The 22,382-nt window shown below is 56.2% G+C and overlaps 1 protein-coding gene across 4 annotated transcripts in view; it reads right to left on the bottom strand.

Annotated features, from left to right (window-relative positions):
- TTC7A (tetratricopeptide repeat domain 7A) overlaps positions 1-22,382 on the bottom strand; it is a 127,690-nt gene that overhangs the window by 43,237 nt on the left and 62,071 nt on the right. For all 4 annotated transcript variants that reach the window (XM_076000720.1, XM_012755756.2, XM_076000721.1 and 1 more), the window contains 4 exons: positions 14,709-14,826; positions 13,229-13,286; positions 12,082-12,154; positions 7,860-8,020 (listed from right to left, as the gene is read on the bottom strand). In XM_076000720.1, coding sequence (XP_075856835.1) covers positions 7,860-8,020; positions 12,082-12,154; positions 13,229-13,286; positions 14,709-14,826 — 410 coding nt within the window. The remainder of the gene's footprint in view (positions 1-7,859; positions 8,021-12,081; positions 12,155-13,228; positions 13,287-14,708; positions 14,827-22,382) is intronic.

The raw sequence follows: 22,382 nt of genomic DNA, 5'->3' as shown, positions 1-22,382 counted from the left end.
TATCCCTCCCAGGGTTGCGGACAGAACTGCAGAGTTAATGCAGGGAAGTGCGCACAGCAGTGCCAGGCACAGAGTGAGCCGGGGGTGCACTGTTGCCATTATTACTGATGCTCTTGGGGTTCCAGTATCCCAGGGTCTTCTTGCCAATCAGCCAGCGTGGGTCCTACCCCTGCTTGCCACTCATCAGCTACTTAATCATGTGACATCATATAACTTTCCCATTAGTTTCTTCACTTTGAAAACAGGAGTGTTGTAAAGACCAAAAAACAAATCAAACCAAACAACAAAAAGCAGGGTGAGGGGTGTGAGATCACCCTGCGGCTGTGAGATGCCAAATCCTCATGCCTTCCAAAAAACAGAACAGCTCTACCAGTCTGAGGGTCTCCCGGGGTGTGCCAGGTGACCAGTGGGGGGACGATGGTAGCGGAGAGGCCACAGTCTCTGCCCCAAAGGGGCTTCCAAATTCAAACAATGCAGAGGCAATTAGGAAACAACAGAACAAAACCAGGCACTCAGTTCAGTGGTTCAGCTTGAAAGTGCAGGGGCTTCCAGGACAAAGTAGACCGAGGACAGGTAGGATTTGGATACCAAAGAGGAGAGGAGGGCACCCCCTAGGCCTGGAGTGGGAAGGAGACCCCACCCACAGGGCAGGCAGAGTGGAAGGAACAGCCCCTCCCAGCAGGAGCCAGCCTGTCCCCCCATCCCTTGGCCCTTCTGTGCCTCTGCTTCCTCATCTGTAAAATGGGAACACTGACAGTTCCTATCCCTCCCAGGGTTGCGGACAGGACTGCAGAGTTAATGCAGGGAAGTGCTCATAGCAGTGCCAGGCACAGAGTGGGCCCGGGGTGCACTGCTGCCGTTATTATTACACCCCTGCCCCCCACTCAGGTGTTGTCACCCAGATGCTGGTCAGGATATCAGGGCCACGCAGGGCAACACAGGTCTCCAGACTCTGGGAAAGTTGCCATCAGAGCAACTAAATGTTTAAATTCACACACATTTTTAAAGGGACTGTAACAGGAGTGACCTCCCTGAAAGGGGGAGGGCCGTCGTCACTGCCAGCTTTACTGCCTTGCCAGAGACTAACCCCCAACACGGAGGGGACCCTTTCTAGCAGTTCTTCTTAACCCTGAGCCCAGTTACTTTTCCTTGGGTTTGGAGGATTACACTGACCATATCACCTCATCTTTGAAGGCTCACAATGACCTTATGCCTCTTAATGAATTCATTTAATGTATCTGACTTTGAAGCTTTGACAAAATCAACAGCCCTAATGCTTCTGCTTCCTGAAGTTAGCTCCTCCTTCCCTGAAAGGCCCCGCCCCACCTGGTGACAGCCACGGGCCCAGCCTGTGACTGGCGTTCTTATCTGTCCTGTGCTAACCCTACGGGACTCTAGGCCTTGGCTTCTGTCACTGCAGCCACCCCCAGTTACCTCAACACGACTCTCCAAACGCAAATTCATGATCTTCAAAGACTTAAATATAAACCACACCGAGCCTTTTTCATAACCATTTTGGGGTGGAAAAACTTCCCAAAGAAAGCCTGTAGGTGGAACAAAGGTAGGTTTCTGGCCTGGTGTGAGACACAAAGGAGTGAACGTATTGGTCTCTCTACCCGGTGCGCAGACCCCCAGGGACCTGAGGACTGCCCCTGCAGAGGGGAGGTCAGCCCTGCCTCTTGGCATGGGCCATCTCCCCGGGGCAGCCTCCTCTGGGGCTGGGCCACCCCTGCCTCAGAGATCAGGTGCTGGGCCACAGTGCCTGTCCCCAGCCCATGCTGTAAGCAGGGACATCAACAAGGAAGCAAAGGGCTAGAACCACCTTTGAAGACAAATGAGGAACTCCTTTTGGAAAAACCTGCAAATATCTGTGCTCCCTTCCTCCTTCCTCTCTTCCCCAGAGAGACAACATCGACCCCCTAGGTTTGAAGGTAAGCAGAGCCTGAGGACCACATCTTAACAACCGGTACATGTCACACAGAGTGAGATCACAGAGCGTCTCATGGGACGACCAAAGAAGGGAAATGCTGAATGTCAACCCAGCTTAGCTGATGAGGAACTGACCTTTGGGGAAGGAGCTGATGCTGCCAGTGATTACAACTGGCTTAACACCTCCCCCAGCCACATGGCCTGAGAGTTTACCCGATCTGGTGTCCTCCTAGGGGACTGTGGTAGCCAAGCATGTTGAACGAACCCAGCAAAGTGATAAACTATGTTTGTGTTAATACCTTTGATTCCAACCCCCTCCCTGGAGTGTTGGTATTCTAGGCATCCTTTGATGTGCTGCAAGTCCCTAATAAGAAAAATCAAATAAACACACTGGGTTTAAGTTAGAAATGTTAACAGACCTCTTCTGCTCAGGGGAATGCACCCCTAGAAATGTATCACATGCCACCTGGAAAGAAGGTAGATCGCAGAGGTGCCCTTAAGGTCCAACTTTAGCCTCCACTGGATTCAGTCAAGGTCTGGCCCGAGCTAACGCCTAGTTATCAGCTCAAACATTTTCCAAAACAGTCTAGGTCTTCTGGGGCAGATGGCTGTGGCCGTCCCATTTGTTTACTCATGCAAGCTCTGGCTTGCAGAGAGGGCCATATTGTTCCTGTGCTGCTGGGTGCCTCCAGGCCCCCACGAGCCTTCCCCCAGGACTTCCCAAGTGCTCTAGGGCCAGTGCTGGGCCAGCAGAAACTCCTGGGGGCCATCCTGACCAACGGGGGTTCCAGGGGTGGGAGGCAGCGACCTTGCCCACAGTGGAGACAGGAAGGGGAAACCATTTGCTCCTCCACCGACCTATGTATGGCCTGGGCTTTCAAAACCAGCCTGGCCGGCCGCCAGGCCTGGGCGGGAACACCGAGTGACAGGCTGGTTATTGGAAAGCTCCCATTATTAGCCAGGAACTTTGTTTGGTTACCATGGTGACCTTCACTACACCAGGCCTGACTAAGGCCCAAGGAATCTGTTACCTAAAACCATCGCCCCACGGAGCCCTGGCTCCAGGAAGGACACTTATCAAAGTGGCCTGTTCCCCTCGACCCAGTCCCCTGCCCCTCCCTCTCCCTGGTTGGGCCTCCCAGCTGCCTCCCATACCCCAAACGAGAAGAAAGGACAGCAAAGGCGTCTCCAAGCTTGCACGGGACATCTCACATTCCGCGGCTTGGCCCAGAACCCAGGCCGGAACAGGGAGCTTGCCACCCGCTGAAGCCCCTGCAGGCCCTCCTGGCCGGCTGGCCAGGGACAGCTCGGCCAGCACATGTGTCCAGGGCTTAGTCAGAAGCCCACAAGATTTCAGGAAGCTGCTCGGGGTGTCTGGTTCCCACTGTGCGAGGTTCACACTGTCCCTGCGGGGCCGTCACCTCTCTGCCTCATCACGTTTTTGCCTTTTTAAACCTGAGCTCCATGAACTAAAGGTCATCCCTCTGCACAGACGTCAAGATCCTCTTTGCTTTGCTTTCTCATCCCTGAATTCAGAATGCTTTTCACAAGTTTGACTCCACGAAGATGGGTTTTTCTCCGGGAGGCTAGAGGCTCCTGTATGGGAACTGTGACCTCTTGTGCAGTTAAAGAGCGTAAAAACCTCTTCCCAGAGCTTCCTCCCCGCCTCTGCTCAGGGCCCCATCTGGCCACCTACTCCACACACTGCCGCCCTCAGGCCCAGGTTACAGCCTGCCCTGCCACACTGCCACCTTGCACACTGCCTTCCATCGGCTGTGTGACCTTCTCTCGTCCGAGTCTCACAACAGACCTCGAAAGCAGGTGGGCACGGGGCAGACGAGGACGCAGAGGCAAGGAGAGGAGGGGCACGCTGTGCGGGCGGCATGGGTCAGTGACAGACATAACTCGAGGGCAGGAGCCAGCTATGTGGACAGGGCTCCCTCCACCCACCATCTTCCTCCCCTGTGGCAGGCCTCCCAAAGCGGTGACACGGGCAAAGCCACCCCCCGACACTGGCCTGCGGCTTCTTTCACTGAGGCAGGCTCTGGGATCCCAGGCACTGGTGGCGTCTGCAGAAGGAAAGGCCTCTGTCAGGCCTCAGTTGCATGGCCCTTGGCGAGGGGCCTTTAAGTGTCCTTTACATACGGACCTCGCTGGGTCAATGAGGTCAAGGCAAAGGGGGTTTGGTTTTTGTGGTTTCGCTGCAGTGATATTTACTGGACCGGTTGTTTAATTAACTGCCTTGGCAACAGCTGGAGCCACACACGGCTTGTCACCAGTGCAGGGAGCAGCTGGGGAAGGAGGACACAGTGTCAATCGAAGAGCAATGACATTTTTCAGTGATCCCTGACCCGTATGCACTCAATGACATTTCCTGCTAATCCCTGGGTTTCTGTACTCCAGAGTTTTATCTGCGGAGAACAGAACTGACTTATTTGCAAAGAGACATGGTCATACCCTACGGCCACTCACCAGAGCTGAGTGGAGGATGGATTCCCCAGCCCCCACTCAAGCAATATGCAGATATATTTTTTGCTTTAAACAACAGAGATTTATAAATCCGGAGGCCAGAGGCCCTTGTGTTTTTTCTGGGTAGTTTTGTAGCCTTCTAGCGACAGCTCAGATCGAAACAGAGCTCCTCATGGTCCCCATCCGCTTCCCGCCCCCTGCCCCCTGGACAAGCAGACTGGGAGGAGTGAAGCACTACTGGGGATGGGGTGCTCGGGTCCCCAGATGCTCTGCAGCACAGCACTCTACAGTGACAGGAAACAATCCCTCAGAATCCCTCAGGGGATGGGACTCGAATGCTTTCCTTCTGACCTCGGAGCGGACGCTGTGCTGCCGGCCCCACGTCCTCCAGGGCTCCGGAAGCCCCTGCAGCTGCTCTGCCCTGTCTGCACGGGGAGGCGTTCCCACGGCAGAGGCTGCCCCTTTAAGGCTCCTGACTGCAGAAGTGGGGACACTGTTTTCCAGGCAGCTCCTTGCTAGCCTCGGGGAGGCACCCGAGACAGGGACACTTTACCCTGCACATTGACAAACAGCACAATCTGCACCAGGGCTCCTCAACCTTTGTGGGGATCAGGCCTCTCTGAGAACGTGCTGAAAGCTTTCTCCGTGGATATGTGCACGCACACACAGAATGTCACATTTCAGGTCCAGGGGCCTTGGAGGCCCAGATGTCCACCCACGTGCCTCTGGGGAAGTCACCAACTTCAAGGTGAGGACCCCCGCCCGCCCCAAAACACTGTCAGTGAGCGGAGCATTTCCTGGTGAAGCAGTCAGCACCAGAATGAGGGTGGGAGGCGGGGAGGGTGTGGTGTGCCCATGGGAGCGGGGTGGCAGCTGGGACACACACGGTCCACGTGGACAGGGACGGCTTCCTAGTTGCCGGAGAGCCTGGGAAGATGGGGGCACTCCTGGGGTGAGTCAGGGAAGCTGACGGGGAGCCCGAGGCTGGCCCCATGCACTGGACAGACCACACTCCCCACCACGCCTCACACAGCTTGGGCTGCAGATCCCTGGGAGGGAACCAGCCTTTCTCCCCACACCTGGCCCGGGCAGCGCGTCAGCTGGTAGAAAGCAAACCGTCCATTGGAGACGCAGTGGTCCGACAGAAAGGCTCAGAATCCGAGGGTGGGGAGCGGGGAGCTCCTCGGCCACCCTGGGTCTCTGTGCGTGTCACAGAAGGCACAAGAGGCTCAGCTCGGCACCAGACGTGGTTTCATCAGCAAGTCCTTTTCCTGAAATCTCACGTGGAGACTGAGAACGTGAAGAAGTGAGGAAGGGACACTGATCAGTACGATGCCACGTGCTAGAAGGGAAAGGCCCCCTCAACTGGACGCGGGTCCGAGGACGGGCCAAGGGGCCAGGTGGGAACGTCCTTCCTTTGCCCATCAGAACAGCTCTGCTCCCACCTGCTTCACGTTCTCAGTTCCCACGTGAGATTTCAGTGGAAAAGAACTTGCTGATGAAACCACGTCTGGTGCCGAGCTGAGCCTCTTGCACCTTCTGTGACACGCACGGAGACCCAGGGTGGCCGACGAGCTCCCCGCTCCCCACCCTCGGATTCTGAGCCTTTCCGTCGGACCACTGCGTCTCTGATGGACGGTTTGCTTCCACGGAAGTGTAACTGACAAGAGCATGTGCGCGCACACACGCACACGCACAGGCACGCACGCCAGCAGCAGGCGGCCACACCCTCCAGGCAGGCTCGAAGGTGGAGTGGGGAAGCGAGGTCCTGGCACCAGGGTGGAGAACCTTCGTCTTTTGTGCATTTTCATCAGCAATTAAAGTAAGATAAAATGTTACCACCCTTACTGCTGTACTGCACATGGGATGGATGAGACAAGGTATGTAACCCCTTATCCACACACACAGTTTTCTCTGTGTTTTAGGATTTCGTAAGCTACCTGCCTTTCTAAGTAAAATTATTCCCGTTTTAACAGCCTCTTAAATGCTGGGTCTAAGGTCAGGATCAGGGAAGTCTCTGGAAGATCCAGAGGATGGGCTATGTCCAGTTGCCTGTGCACTCTGCTTACACCTGGCTGTGAGCGGTGGGGACCCACCTGGGCCAGGGAGGTGGGAGGGTCAGCCTGGGCTAGGGTAAGCAGGGGGGCCCAGGGCCCTGGGCTGAGGACCAGGCTGCCCGGCAGGACGAACGCCCGCCCTCAGCACGAGTCCCAGGGGCTCCCTTCTTCAGAGAGGCGAGTCATGGAGTTTACATTTAGCAAACTCTGCCACTCCTAAAGCACCTTTCTTTAGCCTTGGCGAGGAGGAAGCCACCATCCACAGCAGTCCTTAGCACCCTGGCAAAGGCCACAAGCTAAATCGCCTACAGATCCTCTGAAAAAGGCCAAGGGCACAGGTAGACACGAGCCAGGCCCCTGTGGTCAGCCCTGTCTCTGATGGGCTAGGGACGGACGTGGTTCCCAAGCCCAGGTTCCCTCGGTGAAGGGAACCTCCCTGGCCAGGGACAACTGCAGCTCCCCTCTGTCATCCATTGCCACCAGGGCACCCACCAATTTTCCCTAATTCTTTGTGAGCCTGTTTACACTGCCAGCATGAGTCACCTCTCCGGGTAACCAGGACCCCAGCTTCTTTCTTGCTGTCTTCAGTGGGACAGCCTTGGGCTGGTTCTAAATGGGGTTTTCCTTCAGACCCCAAGGTAGAATGACGGGTGTGGGGTGCCTAAGGGCCCTTCACTTGGGATTGCAGGATTTTGAGACACAAAACCTGCTACATCCAGTGTCACCTGCCCCGGAGGGGAGGAGGACAGAAATCAAAAGGCGACCGCCCACTAGTTCCCTCCCACTGAGCAATGCACCCTCCTGCCTGGGCTGGCCCAGCGTGGCCTTGTACTTAGTGTGCTGGAACGGTGGCAGCAGGTCCTCTGTGTACAGGTCCTGCCCCACCCACTGACACCTGGGCCAAGCACAACTTGAATCCTGCTCTGAGAAGAGGGGCATCTGGCTGACGCAGTAAACAGGGCATGTCGGGCTGTGAGGAGCAGGACCACCCTGGAGGGAAATAACCCCCAACCCTCAATTGCCAGCAAAGAGGAGGCAGTTACCAGTCTGGATGCAGGGGATGGTCCCTTGGCCTCGGCCAGCTCAGCCCATGTTAGCGCCTCACCTTTGGCTGCCTGTGTCAGAGCTATGACTAAGTTACACAAGTTGGTGTCCTCCTAGGGCTCATGCAGAGCCCAGGGCGGTGGAAGCAGCCAGCACATGTGCACTCAGGTCAGCCCCTCCTGCAGTCCACCACCCCCTGCAGGCCAGGCTCCTCACTCCCCACCCAGCACCTCCTGGTGCAGAACATCACAGCTGTCTGCCAACCCTACAGGTCCTCACCCCTTGTCTCTCCACCCAGGGAGTGTGCCTGCAGTGGTGGCCAGCCCCTCTCCCCAGCCCGAGTGTCCCCATGGCACTCACTTGAAGTTCTCGGGGTGCTCATTGATGGCCATGTCGATGATGTCCAGGGCATGCTGGTAGTGCTTCTGGGCAGAGAAGAGCAGTGCCAGCAGGTGGAGGGCGTGGGCATCATCCCTGCACACCTTCAGGGCCTCCTGCAGCTGCTCCATGGCGCTGGAGATCTGCCAAAGGAACACGCCAGCTCAGCGCCCTCCTCAGGCACACGCTGCCCTGGGACCCAGAAGCCAGGTGCCGGCCGATGAGGGTGCCAAGGCTCAACTTGCCCTGCCCTGGGCACTGGGGCAGGGTTGCTGCTGCACCAAAGCACATCCCCAGACAGCCTGGCAAAGAGGGGTCTACTATCCCGCTCAAAAAGAGAGGAACAGGTCCACAGAGCATCACGAAGTACTGGGGCGGATATCAGGAAGCACTTCCTAAACTCAAGGAGTGGGAACCACTGGGAGAGGTGGAAACACTTTCCTGGAGTTCTGTTGATGGGCCTGGAGGGAAGGGAAAGACGAAAATGGGGTGCTCTGAGCAGGGGGTGCAACTTGACCATAGGCAGGGAGGCATGCAGAGGCCAAGTGCCCCGAAAAGGAGGAGACTGGCCACTAATGTGGGCACAGTGGGGGCCTGTCCAGATTCTAGTCCTGTGTTTTGTTTTCAATTCAACAAATTAAGCCTGGTTCTGTACAGGTAGGATGAGGCCAGAGGAAAGCTTTCCTTCCCGGTGGGCAGAGTTCACAGCAGGGGGGAGACCAGGGGCCACCATGGGCCCCAACTTTCACGGGCTTGGGTTTGCTGCCTTCCTTCTCAGAGCCCTGTGTGAAAGAGGGCAGGCCCCAACTGCTCCACCAGCCCAGCAGGTGAGTCCAGGAGAAGCAGGTAGAGCAGGGAAGGGCTCCTTCTACAGAGCTCACCAAAACCACCAGGTGGGACTCCCAACACCCAACTGGTCTCGATGCTGAGGGCACTGGTGACTTGCAGCTGTGGCTGAAGCCCATCTGTAAGTAGTTACAGGGTCACTCGACTCCCCAGCACATACTGCAGGGAGACTGCTCCAGGCCTGCCCAGCTGCCCGTCACCCGGCAGGGTGGGCCTCTGCCAGAGCTGGACTCGGGGGGATGTGGATGGTTCAAGGAGCTCCCTTTCCCTGAAGAGACCATTCTTAGCACACCCCCCAGGAAGGGTCCCGAGATTCCCCTAGATGTGAGAGGCACTTGATGCCTCTCTCCTTGCCTCCAATTCCATCTCTTAGCATCTCCACCCGCCTACTGCTCAGTAGGGAGGTCACTACTCTCAGAGAGCAAAGCTCCTCACCCCCTGTGCCCAAACCTGCATAGCCCTGCCAGGGTTGGAGAAAAGTTTGCACAAGCATTAAGGAGGAGAGAGAATTTTGGCAGTCACCAGTGTAAACACTCTTCTTCAAAAGAGGCTGGTGGGTCCTGGCTACTGCAATACCTCCTGACAGAGTCCTGCAGTCCCATGGGGCCTGCAAGGCAGCCCTCTGCCCTGATTCAGTAATCTCTTCTCCACCAAACACACCAGAGCCCCGGCCCCTGCGCCCTGGTAGGCACCCCTGAGCCATCCATGCCTGGGCAGCGCTTTCCCGCTGGCTGCCGTCTGAACTGACTAATGCTGCCAGTCGTGGCCAGGCAGGGCTCTGTGTTTGTGAATTCACAGAGCTGGGTTCTAGTCGGCTCTGCTGCTCCCCAGTCTTTGTCCCCAGCGCTCCTGCCTTTCTGAATTCAGCTCCCTTATCTGCAAATTAAGTGCATGCTTCACCTCCTGGGGGTTACAAAAACTCATCTAGGTGCAGATGACAATGCTTGTGTATCTTCTACCCCTTCTGTCTTTTCAAACGTCCTCACCCTACGAGGTCCCGCACTGCAGAGCCAGTTAGGAGTTAGCAGGGAGCAGGTGTTCCCAGCCAGTGCTCTTCTGTGAGCAACCACAGGCCTCAAAGCCCCAGTCAAGGCCAGCCTCTGCCTGTGCTGTGGGTTCAGTGACTCCTGGCACCTCCAGCCTGGCCCATTCCCCACACACATTCCCCAGGATGGCTGTCTCCCCCACCCACATGCTGCTTCATCATAGGGCAGCCTTGGCTTGAGGCTCTGCGCCCTGCAGAAAGGCCAGTCTCCTCCGCGCCTCCCCTCAATCACCTGGCCCCTGACAGGTGTGGAGGCTGTGACCGGGTGTGGACAGGGAGGGGCTGAGAGAGGACCCTGAAGCAGGCTGGAGGGAGGAGGGCGGGGAGGCCTGGCCTTCTAGGAGACAATCTGCTCCTTGCAGACCTAGAGCTGACCAGGCCCTCTTTTCAGAACCTGTCCACGCAGTGATGGGAAACACCGCCTGACGTGTGACTGATCCATACACTGCCCCTGCCCTGGTGATTCCGCCTGGTGATTCTGCCCCATTGCCACCCGGGCTAGGTTTCCAAACCCACAGCTGTCACGCACGGGGCAGCCAGACGTGCTCTGGGCAGGATCGGTGGGCTGGGGGGACCTCAGAGACCTAGCAGGTGAGGACTCTAGCTTAGAGTCCATTCAGGGGATCCTCAGTCCTTGGAGGCCACCAGGATCTGAATCTCTAAGGAAACCAGGCACCAGGCTCCACTGGCCGGCCCAGCCATCTCTCTGGGAGGATGGACACTATTCATCAGGGATGGGTGAATAATTAAACAGGTTAAAAAATGCATCACCAAAGGTATATCATTAACTTGATTGGCAAGAAAGGCACCGGTTCTTTCACAGAGGGCTAAAAATAAAGCGGTCTCAGGTATCTTTCGGTTGGTGCTCCTGGGAGCAGTGGTGCTCCTGGACACAGAGGGACCAAGGGGTCAGGCTGCGGCATAGTGGGGTGGGTGGGTGGTGTGCAGCCTGGAGGTGCAGGAGGGGTGGTGGGGGAAGGGGAGAAGCAGCCAGCGACAGCGGGAACGACAGCTGGAATGCTGGGGAGAAAACGGCTGAGACAGAGGACCTAGAGAGGGAGACAGAATGACTCAGACGCAAAGTGACAGGTCAGGTGGGGACAGAACAAGGTCTAGGAACAGGGCGAGAGGGCGAGGTCCTCTGAGTGTGACCTGTGGTGGGAAGCAGAGCCAGGCCGGCGCGGGGCGAGAGGGGAAGGTGAGCCAGGCAGCAGAGGGAGAAGCCAGGAGCCCTGGAGGCAGGAGGGGGCAGCTCACTGAGTTAAGGGGAGGAGGAATGCGAGGCCGAGCGCCGACCCTGACCAGAGACACCGGCCTCCTGGCAGGTGAGCAGGGCGCAAGGGCCCATGGTCAGAAGGGTCAGGTGAGCGTTTTCCTTCCTGGGCTGGGTGGGCTGCGGATCAGAAGCCTGGGTTTCCTCAGGTATAAAATGAGAGCACTGTGGCCCCCTCCTCAGAAGGGGGGGGGCTTCCCCTGGCTAGCAGGGGGCACAACAGCACCCCTGGTAGACAGGGCTGCGCTGCACCGACTATGAGCACGTGGGCTTCCCTCCACCAGCCCGGAGCTCGGCCCCCTGCATGGTGCAGGTGAGGAGAGCCATGCCGCAGGGCCAAAGGCTGGTCTGCAGGCCCCGGGTGAATGGTCAGTGGGGTCGCTGGCATCAGTGCCACCGGGTCAAGGCCACCTGAGAGGTCCTCCTCCAGAGGCTGCGCAGGTGCCCAGAGCACCCACCTGCAGGCCGAGGCGCCATGTGAAAGCAGAGGAGACTCTGAGGGGACTGGGGTGGGGGCTCTGAGGGGACTGGAAACACCTGCCTCCTCTCGGCTGCACCACTTGGGAATAAGGTGGCTCTGCTGCCCCCGTCGGGGAGTGGTGGTCCTAGTGGGCGAAGGTGGTCAGTGGATGGGAGGCCTGGAGGCTGAGCCTGGTGGTGGTGTCCACAGGGTCAGAGAAAAGTTTTGGGGTCACACAGGAAGCCCACCCAGCAACAGCTCCATGTGCCAATCACTCTGCTCCCCAAGACCCTGGGGAGGTGGGACACAGACAAACGCTTGCTTTGGTCACTTGTCAACTTCTCAGGAGACTGACATGCTCTGGGGGAGTGAGGGCAGAGAGCAGTCCCTTCCGGTGCGCCTGCCAGGGGCTTTGCCCACGTCACCGACTTCTCCTCACTGGGCTCCTCATGTGACAGACAAGGAAACACACTCAGAGCAGTTAAGTCACTTGCAAAGGGTCACACAGTTGGAAAGCAGAGTTGGCAGGAGGAGCTCCACAGTCCCAGGGACCTGGGGGTTAGGAACGGTGACAACCCACCTGTCGCACGAGGGCCAGCTGCAAGGAGACATAGAGGATGACCTGGGGGTCACCGGGCGCCAGCTGCTGGGCTCTGTGTGGGAAGAGGAAGTGAGACGTCAGTCACCGAGGGCTGAGCAACCAGTGTGTGACCCTCAAGCACGCCAGCCCCGCCTGGGCGCTCTGGGGCAGTGCTCTGCGGGATTCTGCCAGGCCCTGCCTTGGAGGGGCGCCCGGCTGGAAGAGGAAGGCTCAGGGAGGCCCATGGGCAGCCCGAGGCAAGGACAGTGGCCCTTGGAGGGCTGGCACTAGCTGAGCTGGAGGCAATCTGGGAGGGCAGCCTGGAGGTGGCAGACCCCGAAGGAGGGTAGGAGTAGGGGAGGGGGGAGGAGGACGATGTAGGACAGAGGCTAACACCTCCCTGAGGGTGGAGGCTGGGAATGAGGCGCCAGGGCTGGTGGGAGGGAAGGCCTCCACACCCTGGTGCCCAGGGGCCGCCAGGACTGGAATCTCCCCACCCTGGGCTGGAGACAACCCACCCCAGATGGGCTAGAGTGACACACGCTCCAACGAGGCTGGCACAAGGAGTCAGGACCAGGCCCAACCCGCAGCACGACCACATCGGGGCTCAGAGGGAGAAGCCTGGGATGGGCCTGGGGAGTGGGCAGCCCGTTTGGGGAGGACTTCCCTGCCTCTCCCTCCCTCCCTGACCCCAGCTGCCAGGAAACCTCTGTAAGGGCTGGGGGTGGCTGGGGAGGGGAATCAAACACCATTCCTGAGACTCTGCTACATGAACACTGTGCCAGGTGCTGTTCCTGCTGTATCTTGTGTAATTGTCACAATAGCAAAGGATTACTGTGCCCATCTTAAGGTCCTGAGCCCAGGAGGGTAAGGGCTGAGCTGGGTGGCTGCAGAGGCCCCAGCTCCTTGCCGACAGGGGGCTCCACCAGTGTGGAAGGCCAGAGGCCCAGAGCTGAGCGCAGGGCTCATCTGCCAGCCCAACCCCAAAATCCTGCCCTGCTTGCTGTGTGCAGTTTCCAGATCCATAAAACAGAGATAGAAACCTCTGCTCTTCCACATCACAGGGTCTGGTGAGATAAAGCATGTGAATATGCCACCTCATGCCACCACAGGCAGGAGGAACCTCTGCCGAGAACGGGATTCGTACCTCTCCAGCGTCTCCAGTGCCTTCCGGTGCAGTTCATCTTGCTTGGACTTTAGGGTGGCTGCAGGAGACAGGACAGAGGCCAAGCCTTAAGCGGTGGCTGAAGGTGCCCCATTCCCGGACGCACAAACTCTGCGGGGAGAGGCCCCTCCAGGGCCCCATCTGGCAAGCCTCAGCTCCAGCAGCCTGGGCCTCCCTGCACAGTCCCTGGCCTGCAGGTTGCTTCCACCCCGTTGCCTCCCCCGCCACCTGGGCCAAGCCGACCCTTCCAAAGGCCCAAGCCTACAAGCATTCCACAACATAGGTGTCCCACTCAGGAGGCTGAAGCCTCGAGAGAAAGGCCACCACCTCTGTCTAGCCATGTGCCTTCCTGGGCCAAGGCTAGTTGCTTTAACCCAAACCAGGCACCTTTCTGGTAAGTTGCATCCTACTTTAAACACAGCAGTGCGGCGTTCTTAGCTTTGGCTGCCACTGAACTTCCTGGGAAGCTTCAACGTGATTGTGTCCAGAACCCAACCCCAGACCAGATCAGAATCTGCAGTGAGGACCAGGCATTGACGGTTGTCAGAGCTTCCAGCTTAGAAAGTAACTGCTGTTTGCAGACGGTTAAAGGCACAAGGAAGGTGTTTTATTCACAGGAGACTTTGACCAAGGCACTCGAGTGGTGTGTAGAGACCCAGGTGTTCCCCAGGTAGGCCTCACTGAAGGCCCAGTGACGAAGAGCTGGCACTACACCAGGTGCTCTCATATGGCTTCCTCCCGCCTTTGCACAGGTCACGCTGTGCAGGGCCCTGAGGCCTGAGGCAAAGCAAACTCCCTGCACACAGCCCCACTCCCAGGGGCTGGCATTTGGGGGACATGGGCACGGGCTGATTACTATTCCAGGTCTGGTCCAGGTGGGGGGCTCACTGCTCTCCATCCCTCAAGCTGTAAGGATACAAAAGTAGGGGGGCTGCCTCATGGGTGGTGGGGGAACAGGGCTGGGGAAAGAAAGTCAGGCTTGGGGCAGGAAGGAGTAGAATCCATCAGCCAAGCACAAGCAGTTATTAAGCACCTGCTGTTTTCCCAGCCCCATGCCATGTGTCAAGGAGAATTTAAAAGACTCTAGAAGATCACGGCAGTGCTGAGGACAAAGGCAGGACTATGAGAACCAGAATGAAGACACCGTGGGGTTGAGGGCTGATGGTGCATTATAGACAGAAAGCGCCAGAGTTCCAAAGAGGAGGTCAGCCGAGCTTTGCTGGAGCAGAGGCTGGTCTGGAGGGGTGGGAAGAACTGGGTCCATGAAGAGGAGAGAGAAGGGAATGTCTGAAAGTGGAAATGAGTGAGGGAGTGTATGCATGTGTGTGTATGTGCACACACGCGTGGCTGTCTATCCCAGAGGAGTGCATGGTGCTACTGGGGCCTGGTGGGGGGGGCATTGGTGGGGGGAGTTAGGAAGCCCAGGCCACCCCCCCATGCAGGGGCCTCCCATGGCACTCACCGTCGGTGGCCTGCAGGCTGTAGGTGAGACCCAGCGCCAGGTAGCCCTTGGGGAGGAACTCCCCAGCTTCCTCCCCGAGGCCGATCACCATCATGGCAAAGCGCTCCGCCTCCTCCAGCTGCAAAGAGGAGAGGCAGAGGTCACGGGGCGGGGAGGCTCTGCTGTCCTCAGCATGGCAGGCAGCTCGCGATCACTGCTGGGCAGTGCAGACAAGAACTGCGATTGCTTGCATGTGGACGGCATGACCAGAGAGGCCAGGTGGCTTGCCCAAGACCACACAACCACTGAGCAAAAGGATCAGAGTGTCTCCTCGACCAGTGAGTGACTCCCTAGACGTATTCACACACTGAGGGGCCTTGTGCTCAAGGGCACAGGGAGAAGCTTCCTTTGCCCCAGAGAGCCCAGCTTCCCAAAGCTTGTTCTGCTCAGAACACAAACTCAAGACCAGGCCTGTGTGTGCCAGCTCGTCCCTCTCACTGCATCTCTAGGGGCCCGTGTCTGTGTCTGTGCCTGCCCTGCTTAGCAAGGAGGGGAGCCAGGCCTGGGGGTGGGCAGGGCTCTGGGGCTGGGTCTCGGGAACACGTACCTTGCAGGACATCGCCAGCCCCGTGAGCGGGCAGGCTGCCACTCTTGCTCTGTCTGAAAGCTCGCTCCCTCCCTGAGACAAGGAGCTCAAACTTCAAGGGAAAAAGGCCCTGGGCTGTTTTTGTCCCAGAGCAGGAGGAGAGATTGTTCCAGTTGGAAAAGGACCAACTGGTGCGGGTCATGTGTGCACACATCATCACACATAACACGGGACATGGAGAGAGGGGCACACACGAGGCAGATCTCATGAACACTATGGGGCACCCACAGCAGGTGACATTTCCGGCTCTGGGTGCAGAGGACAGGCGGGGGCCTCAGCTGTGCCCATTCGCAGCACAAGTGTCTTTAAGAAAAGCCCTCTCCCTTCCACCCGACCCTGGAAATGTCATCTGCCCATGTGCCTGGCATGGCAGCATGCCAAGTTCATGTCACTGAGAACTCCAGTTTCCAGCAAGGGCAGGGATGCTTCCTCCATCACAAAGATCAACTCCAGCCCGCAGCAAGGATCTGAATGCATCCCCCCCAAACCCTCCAGTGCCACCCTGACATCAAAGCCCCTAACCACGGACGTCTCCCCCATCAGAGGCTCACACAGTCAGTCAACTGGGGAATGAAATTCAAGTTGGCTTCTGGCGCCAAACCCCCCGGCCCACCCCAGGCAGGAGAGACACAGCTCTCGGCATCTTGGGGCCTGACCGCAGCTGTAGGGGTGGAGGGAGCAGGAGTCTCCCTGGCGTCAGGAACTGAGATCCTGAGACAGAGGCCCGGAGCCGTGGGGAGGCGAGCTGGGCTGAGTCCACCGTTTGGGTGCAGCCAGGGTGAGCTATGTGCAAACAAAGGGATTGAGGGAGCAGAGAACCCATGGTGCAGAGAGGGGATAATATACCCAGAGGAGCCTAGTGGACTACGTGATGGCCAGAGAGAGATGGCGGGAGGGGCTGCCCGCCCACCCTCCCTGACTCCAGCTGTGGGTGGGTGGGTGGGGGGGAGTCACTGTCACTGGAAGGAGGAGGAGTCAGGGAGCTGGGTTCTGCCTTTGGCACCATCAGGCCCAAGGACCCGGGACTTGGGAAGGCTGCGGCCGGGGAAACCTCGCAGCTGCCTGCTGCTCAGCCTCAGCTGGCCATAGATGCTAAGACCTGTCTCCTGGACCACCTGGCCCAGCAGGACTCAAGGGGCTGTCAGGGCCTGCAGTCAGAGCCATGTTAGAGGACAGCACTGGAAGACAAGCCCCAGACACAGGCTCCAATCCTGGCTTAGCACCCGACAGCCATGGGAGCAAGTCACTCAGTTTCTGTGTCCGGAGGGTCTTCATCTGCAAACTGGGGGGTTGGACCCTCTCCACCCTCACTCCTCCCTCTCCAGGCTCTGTGCTGGAGGCACAAACCATACAGGCTCTTAATTAAGGCTCTTAATTAAGGCACGGCCACTGCGCTCCAAGAGAGGCAGTTACAGGACTGGGGCTATCCAAGGAAGCCTCAGGGCAGAGTTGGGACAGGAGGCAAGGAGGGAGGCCAAAGTAAGCGAAAAGCACCTTCTTTCCTTCCTAATATGCCGTTGCTGGTCTGGCTCATCTCACACACTGTCTCAGGCATTATGCTCCATTCAAACAGGAGCGAGCTTTCTTATAAATCACCAAGCACAAGTTTAAAAAAAGAATCCAGCCCCCACTGCACTCCATGTATATATACTTTTCCCATGACCATGTCCTTCTACTCAGCAGATGCCAGCTACCTCCTGCAACCTATGCAGAGAGGGTGACAGGAACAAGGCTCAGCAAATATAGCAAGAGGAAAAAGTTACCCTCCAGTTCATATACATCATCTTTTGGATTAACAGAGTTCGTCATCCTTTAGCTTTAAAAAGTGAAAACATACATCCTTAGTTTGTCAGACTTGTGATCCACTTTGACCTCCAGATCAATAGCCTTCTGTGGCCAGTGTTTGATAGCAGTATTCGCATAGTTTAAAATGGTCTCTAAGCATGGTGTCAGTATTTGCCTCAAATCAAAATCACAAGGGTCAATTTCCCTATATAGCTAACACCATTTTGATTCCTATTACCATACCACAAAGCAGGCTTTTTGCATGTGGAGTCATTACAGTGATCATGAAGGAAAAAAAAAAGCATTATCAATTCTATTAAGTAACAACAGACAACACAAGAACATATGGTATTAATAAAATGGGTGTCCTAAGTAGCGAGCAAAAAAGAAGGATGCTATCACAGCAAAAACAAACAAATAAATAACTTTGTAATGCACCATTCCTCTTTATCTAAGACAAGAGTGGAAATCCTAAAGCCCTTGAGAATTTCACTTTGCTACCTCTGTTCCAAAGTATTATAATGCCACCCAACTCCAGAATCAGCCCCACACCCACCAACAAGCTCTTCATGCAGAGAGGCCAGGCAGCCGGGCAGCTAAGAACACAGCTCTGGGGTGAGACTGCCTGGGCCCCAAACCTGGTCTGGTCACTCACTAAGCTTGGGCAAGTCATTTCGTTTGCTGTGCCTGCTTCTCCTCTTGTGTAAAATGGGGATAACTTCAGTGTCTCCCTTATGAGGTTGCTGGGAGGACTGAGAGAGGTGAGACATGGTGAATGCCCACAGCTTGAAAAAAAATGGAAACTATTATATATATATGTATATATATATATACTCTTATATATAAATTATAACTCATATACACAGAGTATGTGTGTGTGTGTGTGTGTGTGTATGTGTAATTAGTTTAATCTTCCAGGGTTTTTTTAAAGTCTCAGCCTAATGTGACAAGTGTCATCTGAGTAGAGCCCCTGTCCCCTGTAGCTATATGATTTCACTGACAAATTAGGAGGTGGCACCAAAGACCCTCTGGAATCCTGAGAGGGGACACTTACTGCCTGCCTTCTGTCTCTCAGAAGGAGCAACTGTGTACAAGGACAAGCTGGTGTCTCCGCTGTGCCAGATTGTTCAAGCTTCCAGCCCCTATCCAGGGTCCAGGACACACATACACATAACCACTGCACCTACCCACTGTCACGAGACTCACTCCTACCACTGGATATTTTCTATCCTATTCTCTGATAGCCTATTTCAATTTTTAAAAAAGATTCTATTTCACAACCCACTGATGGGCCCCCACCTGCGATGTGGAAACACTGCACTAATCAGACGGCTGCTGAGAAACCCAGCGCCTGCCCTTCTGCAACCGCCCTAGCCACCTTCCTCCCGCCTAGCACCTCGCGTGTCCTCTCCAGGATCCAGACGCTTCCTCCGTGCGGCTTCCAAGTTAACAGCTGTCGGCTCTGTAGTCTGGGCTGCTGCCTCTGCAGCAAGCTCAGGTTACAGCACTGGGCCCTCTTTGCTCAACATCCTTGGAGGGTGGGGGTGTTTCAGAGTTCTTTCCAACCTTCCTCCTCCCCGATGATGCTCTTTAATACCCTCTTTACCGAGGGCAGCCTTGTAACTGTGCCACAAAATCCCAGGTGAAGATGCTCCTCTGCAAATCTAGAGTGATCGAGAGCTCCCCTGGCATTTTCACGGTGCCACAGCTACCTGACAGCACAGGTGTTTCACAGCCAAAGATTCCGAGGCATAGGGAGCTGAAGTGACCTACCCAAGGTCACCCACCTGAGAACTGTGCTTCCAACCCAGGTCTCCTGACTCTAAATCTGCCTGATCCACAGCTACCCTCTATAGTTTTTCATTTTTCTTCTCTCTGACCTTTTGGAAAAAAGGATGCATTGAAGGGTGTAATGCTTTGATCCTTTGTTTTTGCGTTACATAAGGAAAAATTTCCCGTGGCTTCACAAGCTCGTATCTCTCTCCAGTTTCCCTAATTCAGTCCCCACGCAGGCTGGCTCCTCGCTCGCACACTGCGGGCGCCCGGGGCTGCTGCCATCTCAAAGGCTGCAGCGCTCGCCCTGCATGAGCCAAAGGTCTTACCCTCGGAATTGCCACCCTCTTCCTCTCTTCCTGGGAACTGGAGAAAGTTCATTTCTGAGCCTGCAGAGTTTGGTTTAAAGAGCACCTCCAATTTCTCCTTAGTCCCTTCCCATGGAGCCCAGCACCTATTGTTAGCTGCTCAACTGAAAATCCACTTGTTTCTTCCTGGGAGGAGGAGGCATTCTTTCTAATTTCTACAAGCTGGTGGCATGAGGGCTGGCGTTCTTTCTCCCCTACCTCACTTAGTCCATCTTTCTGGCTCTGCCCATCCCTGAATTTGAAAAATGAAGGCAAAAACATAAAAGCATGTCCTTTCTGAGTGCCTGCTATTTTGAAAGGGCAATAACAGTGACAGCTACCATTTACCCGGTGCCTACAACATGCTAAGCGGGGGCACTCCTCTGATGTTCACAGGCACCATGCAATGGTGGATGTGATTGTTTCTATTTTACAGATGAGGAAACTCAGGCACAGAGAGGGTAAGTTACTCCTGCAAAGTCACACAGCTAGTAAGTCGGTGGGCAGTGATCTGTCTACAAAGCCTGTGCTCTTCCCACTACCTCCTGCTGACCCCAACTCCCAGCACAGAATGAGGTGAGAGACAGCATCACAGACCTTTCCAAAGATGAGCATACCCCACTTTTCCATGTCACATGCCTCTGTGTGACACATGACCCATGTACACTCTATCCTCCTTGCCTCCTATAAAGGTTTCAACTTTTTAAATACAATGAACCTTAAACAATTGTGTTTGGAGGGACACTAAAAAATATTTACATCTCCCTTTCCTCCTGCTGCAAAAATGGGGGCCCTGGCAGGAGCTGGCCATGCCAAGGCAAGAGGCTGCCATGCAGGCCTCTCTGGTTTCGGCACTGACGTCACTGGGTCAGAGCCTGGGAAACCCTCCCCCACCCAAGAGAGCCTCAGGCTAAGCCCCGGGACCAGGGCCCTCTACCCCAAAGCCAACCCTGCTCAGCTACTCGCACCCTGCCCCAAACCCCCAGGAGTCAGCCAGCACGTGACCATGCAAGTCCCTCTGCCAGGCCTCCACCCAGGGGCAACCTTGCTCTCAGGCCCAGACCCAGCCTGAGGTGTCACATAGTGGCTTTGGGCATGAGGACAGGATGCAGGGACAGCAGGTGCTCTGCCTCTGGGCATGTGGCCACCCAGTCTGGTTTCACCCAGCACAACTCGTTTTTCAAATGTCCCAGTTTCAGCCTCCCTTCCTGCAACCCAGGCCAATTTGTCCACCTCCAGATTTCTGTCCCCTGCTCATGGGGCTTAGCTGGGCGATGGCTGGGCCTGCTAGGGGCTGACCTGAGCTAGAGTAGTTGCAAAGGCAGGAGATGGAGGAGGTGTCAGACGCCTTTCAGGATCTGTGCCCTGTCTCATGCACTAACACCCCCGGCCCACTAGTCAGACCCATTCTTTCTGCTATGGGCCTCGGGGACAGAGAGTACTGGGCTGTCCCTCTCCTGGCCTCCCTGGAGAACAGGCTGCCCTTGGCTACCCCACAGCCTGCTCTCTGCCCGGTGCCAACCCAGGGAGCGAGAAGTAGCTGCAGAGCACAGGGAGAACCCCGGAACGAAAGCAGATCTCCCACCCTGTCTCTTCCTGGCTGGCTGGGGCATGCGCCACTTTCTCAGTTGCTAATAATGCCCACAACGTGCAGGCTTCTTGTGGGGGTGGGGGATCAGAGCGCACAACAAGGTAAGTGAAGGAGCTCCCCAGCTAGCAGGGAAGGCGTGTACCACATGAGGCAGAGCCCACTGCCAGATGCATATGCCCATCAGCCAGTAGGCTCCATCCAATAAGCACCCGGTGCTGAACTCCCAGCTGGGGTTTCAAGGAAGAGACAGAGACCATTCCTGCCCTTGAGAAACACAGATGGTCACAATGTGCCACAATCCATGTCCAAGCAGGTATAAATGGGGCTTTAGGAGGCACAAGGGTGAGGCTTCCAGATCAGGGAAGGCTGCCAGAAGCCCACCCCGGCCTGGCAGCAGGATCTCGCCCTAACCTGTGCCTGACTTAAACTCTGGCTCAAACCGGCCCCGAAACCCAAATATGCTGCTCAGCTGAAGTTAAACAGCTCACCCTTCTCCCAGATTCTGATGACAAGTCTGCATGCTTAAGTTTCCTTTTGGGCTTTTCTATTTATGTTGTCATTGATTACTTTGCTCCTAACTCATCTGATTTCAATTTGGACTGATTTGATCCTAATTTTATTACCATGTAATCTGAATGCACATAATTACTGTAATTATGCTGCTGAGGGAAACAGCTCCTCCATAGTGGGAAGACCTAAATTTAGGGCTTCCTGGCAAAGACGGCCGTTGGCTGGGTGGACCCATAGCTACCTCAGAGCTGGCAGCCTCCAGGCGCACAGATGCCCTCCCCCGTCCACCCCCAAAGAGATGGGTATTTTGGGCTTCATCCCAGTGATGAGCTTGAGGGCCTCCTCCAAAGCCCCAGAAGCAAGCAGGGGTCTGAGCTGGGATTGGGGAGCCCACCCCTCTGCAGGCCCCAGCTCCTACCACCACCCTGCTGCGTGCACTCAGCAGCCACATGCCACTCACACCCGAGCGCTTGCTCCCGAGGGCACCCTATCTCTAGGGAGCAAGAAGCCCACTTGGGGAGCAAGAGGGTTCCCCGGTACAGGGCTGAGGAATGCAAGCTGTGATGGAAGGGCCTGCTGCCAGCATGCGACGTGCTCCCCTGCCCCCCTCCCCCTTTTTTTGAGACAGAGTCTCACTCTGTTGCCCGGGTTAGAGTGCTGTGGCATCAGCCTAGCTCACAGCAACCTCAAACTCCTGGGCTCAAGTGATTCTCCTGCCTCAGCCTCCCCAGTAGCTGGGACTATAGGCATGCGCCACCATGCCCGGCTTATTTTATTTATATATATATATATATTTGTTTTTTAGTTGTCCAGCTAATTTCTTTCTATTTTTTTGGCAGAGATGGGGTCTCACTCTCGCTCAGGCTGGTCTTGAATTCTGAGCTCAAATGATCCGTCTACCTCGGCCTCCCAGAGTGCTAGGATTACAGGCGTGAGCCACCTCGCCTGGCCTTCCCCTGCCCTTTGAGCCCAGTCCAAGGCCTTCTCCTTCTCCATGAAGCCTCCCTGACCCTCCAGCCTTCTCTATACTTTGTCATTTATTC

Source organism: Microcebus murinus, chromosome 3 (assembly GCF_040939455.1).
Source record: "Microcebus murinus isolate Inina chromosome 3, M.murinus_Inina_mat1.0, whole genome shotgun sequence".
In the NCBI taxonomy this organism is placed as follows: Eukaryota; Metazoa; Chordata; class Mammalia; order Primates; family Cheirogaleidae; genus Microcebus; species Microcebus murinus.
Note: the sequence above shows the minus strand (reverse complement) of the source record. Positions and strands in the feature narration are given on the sequence as shown.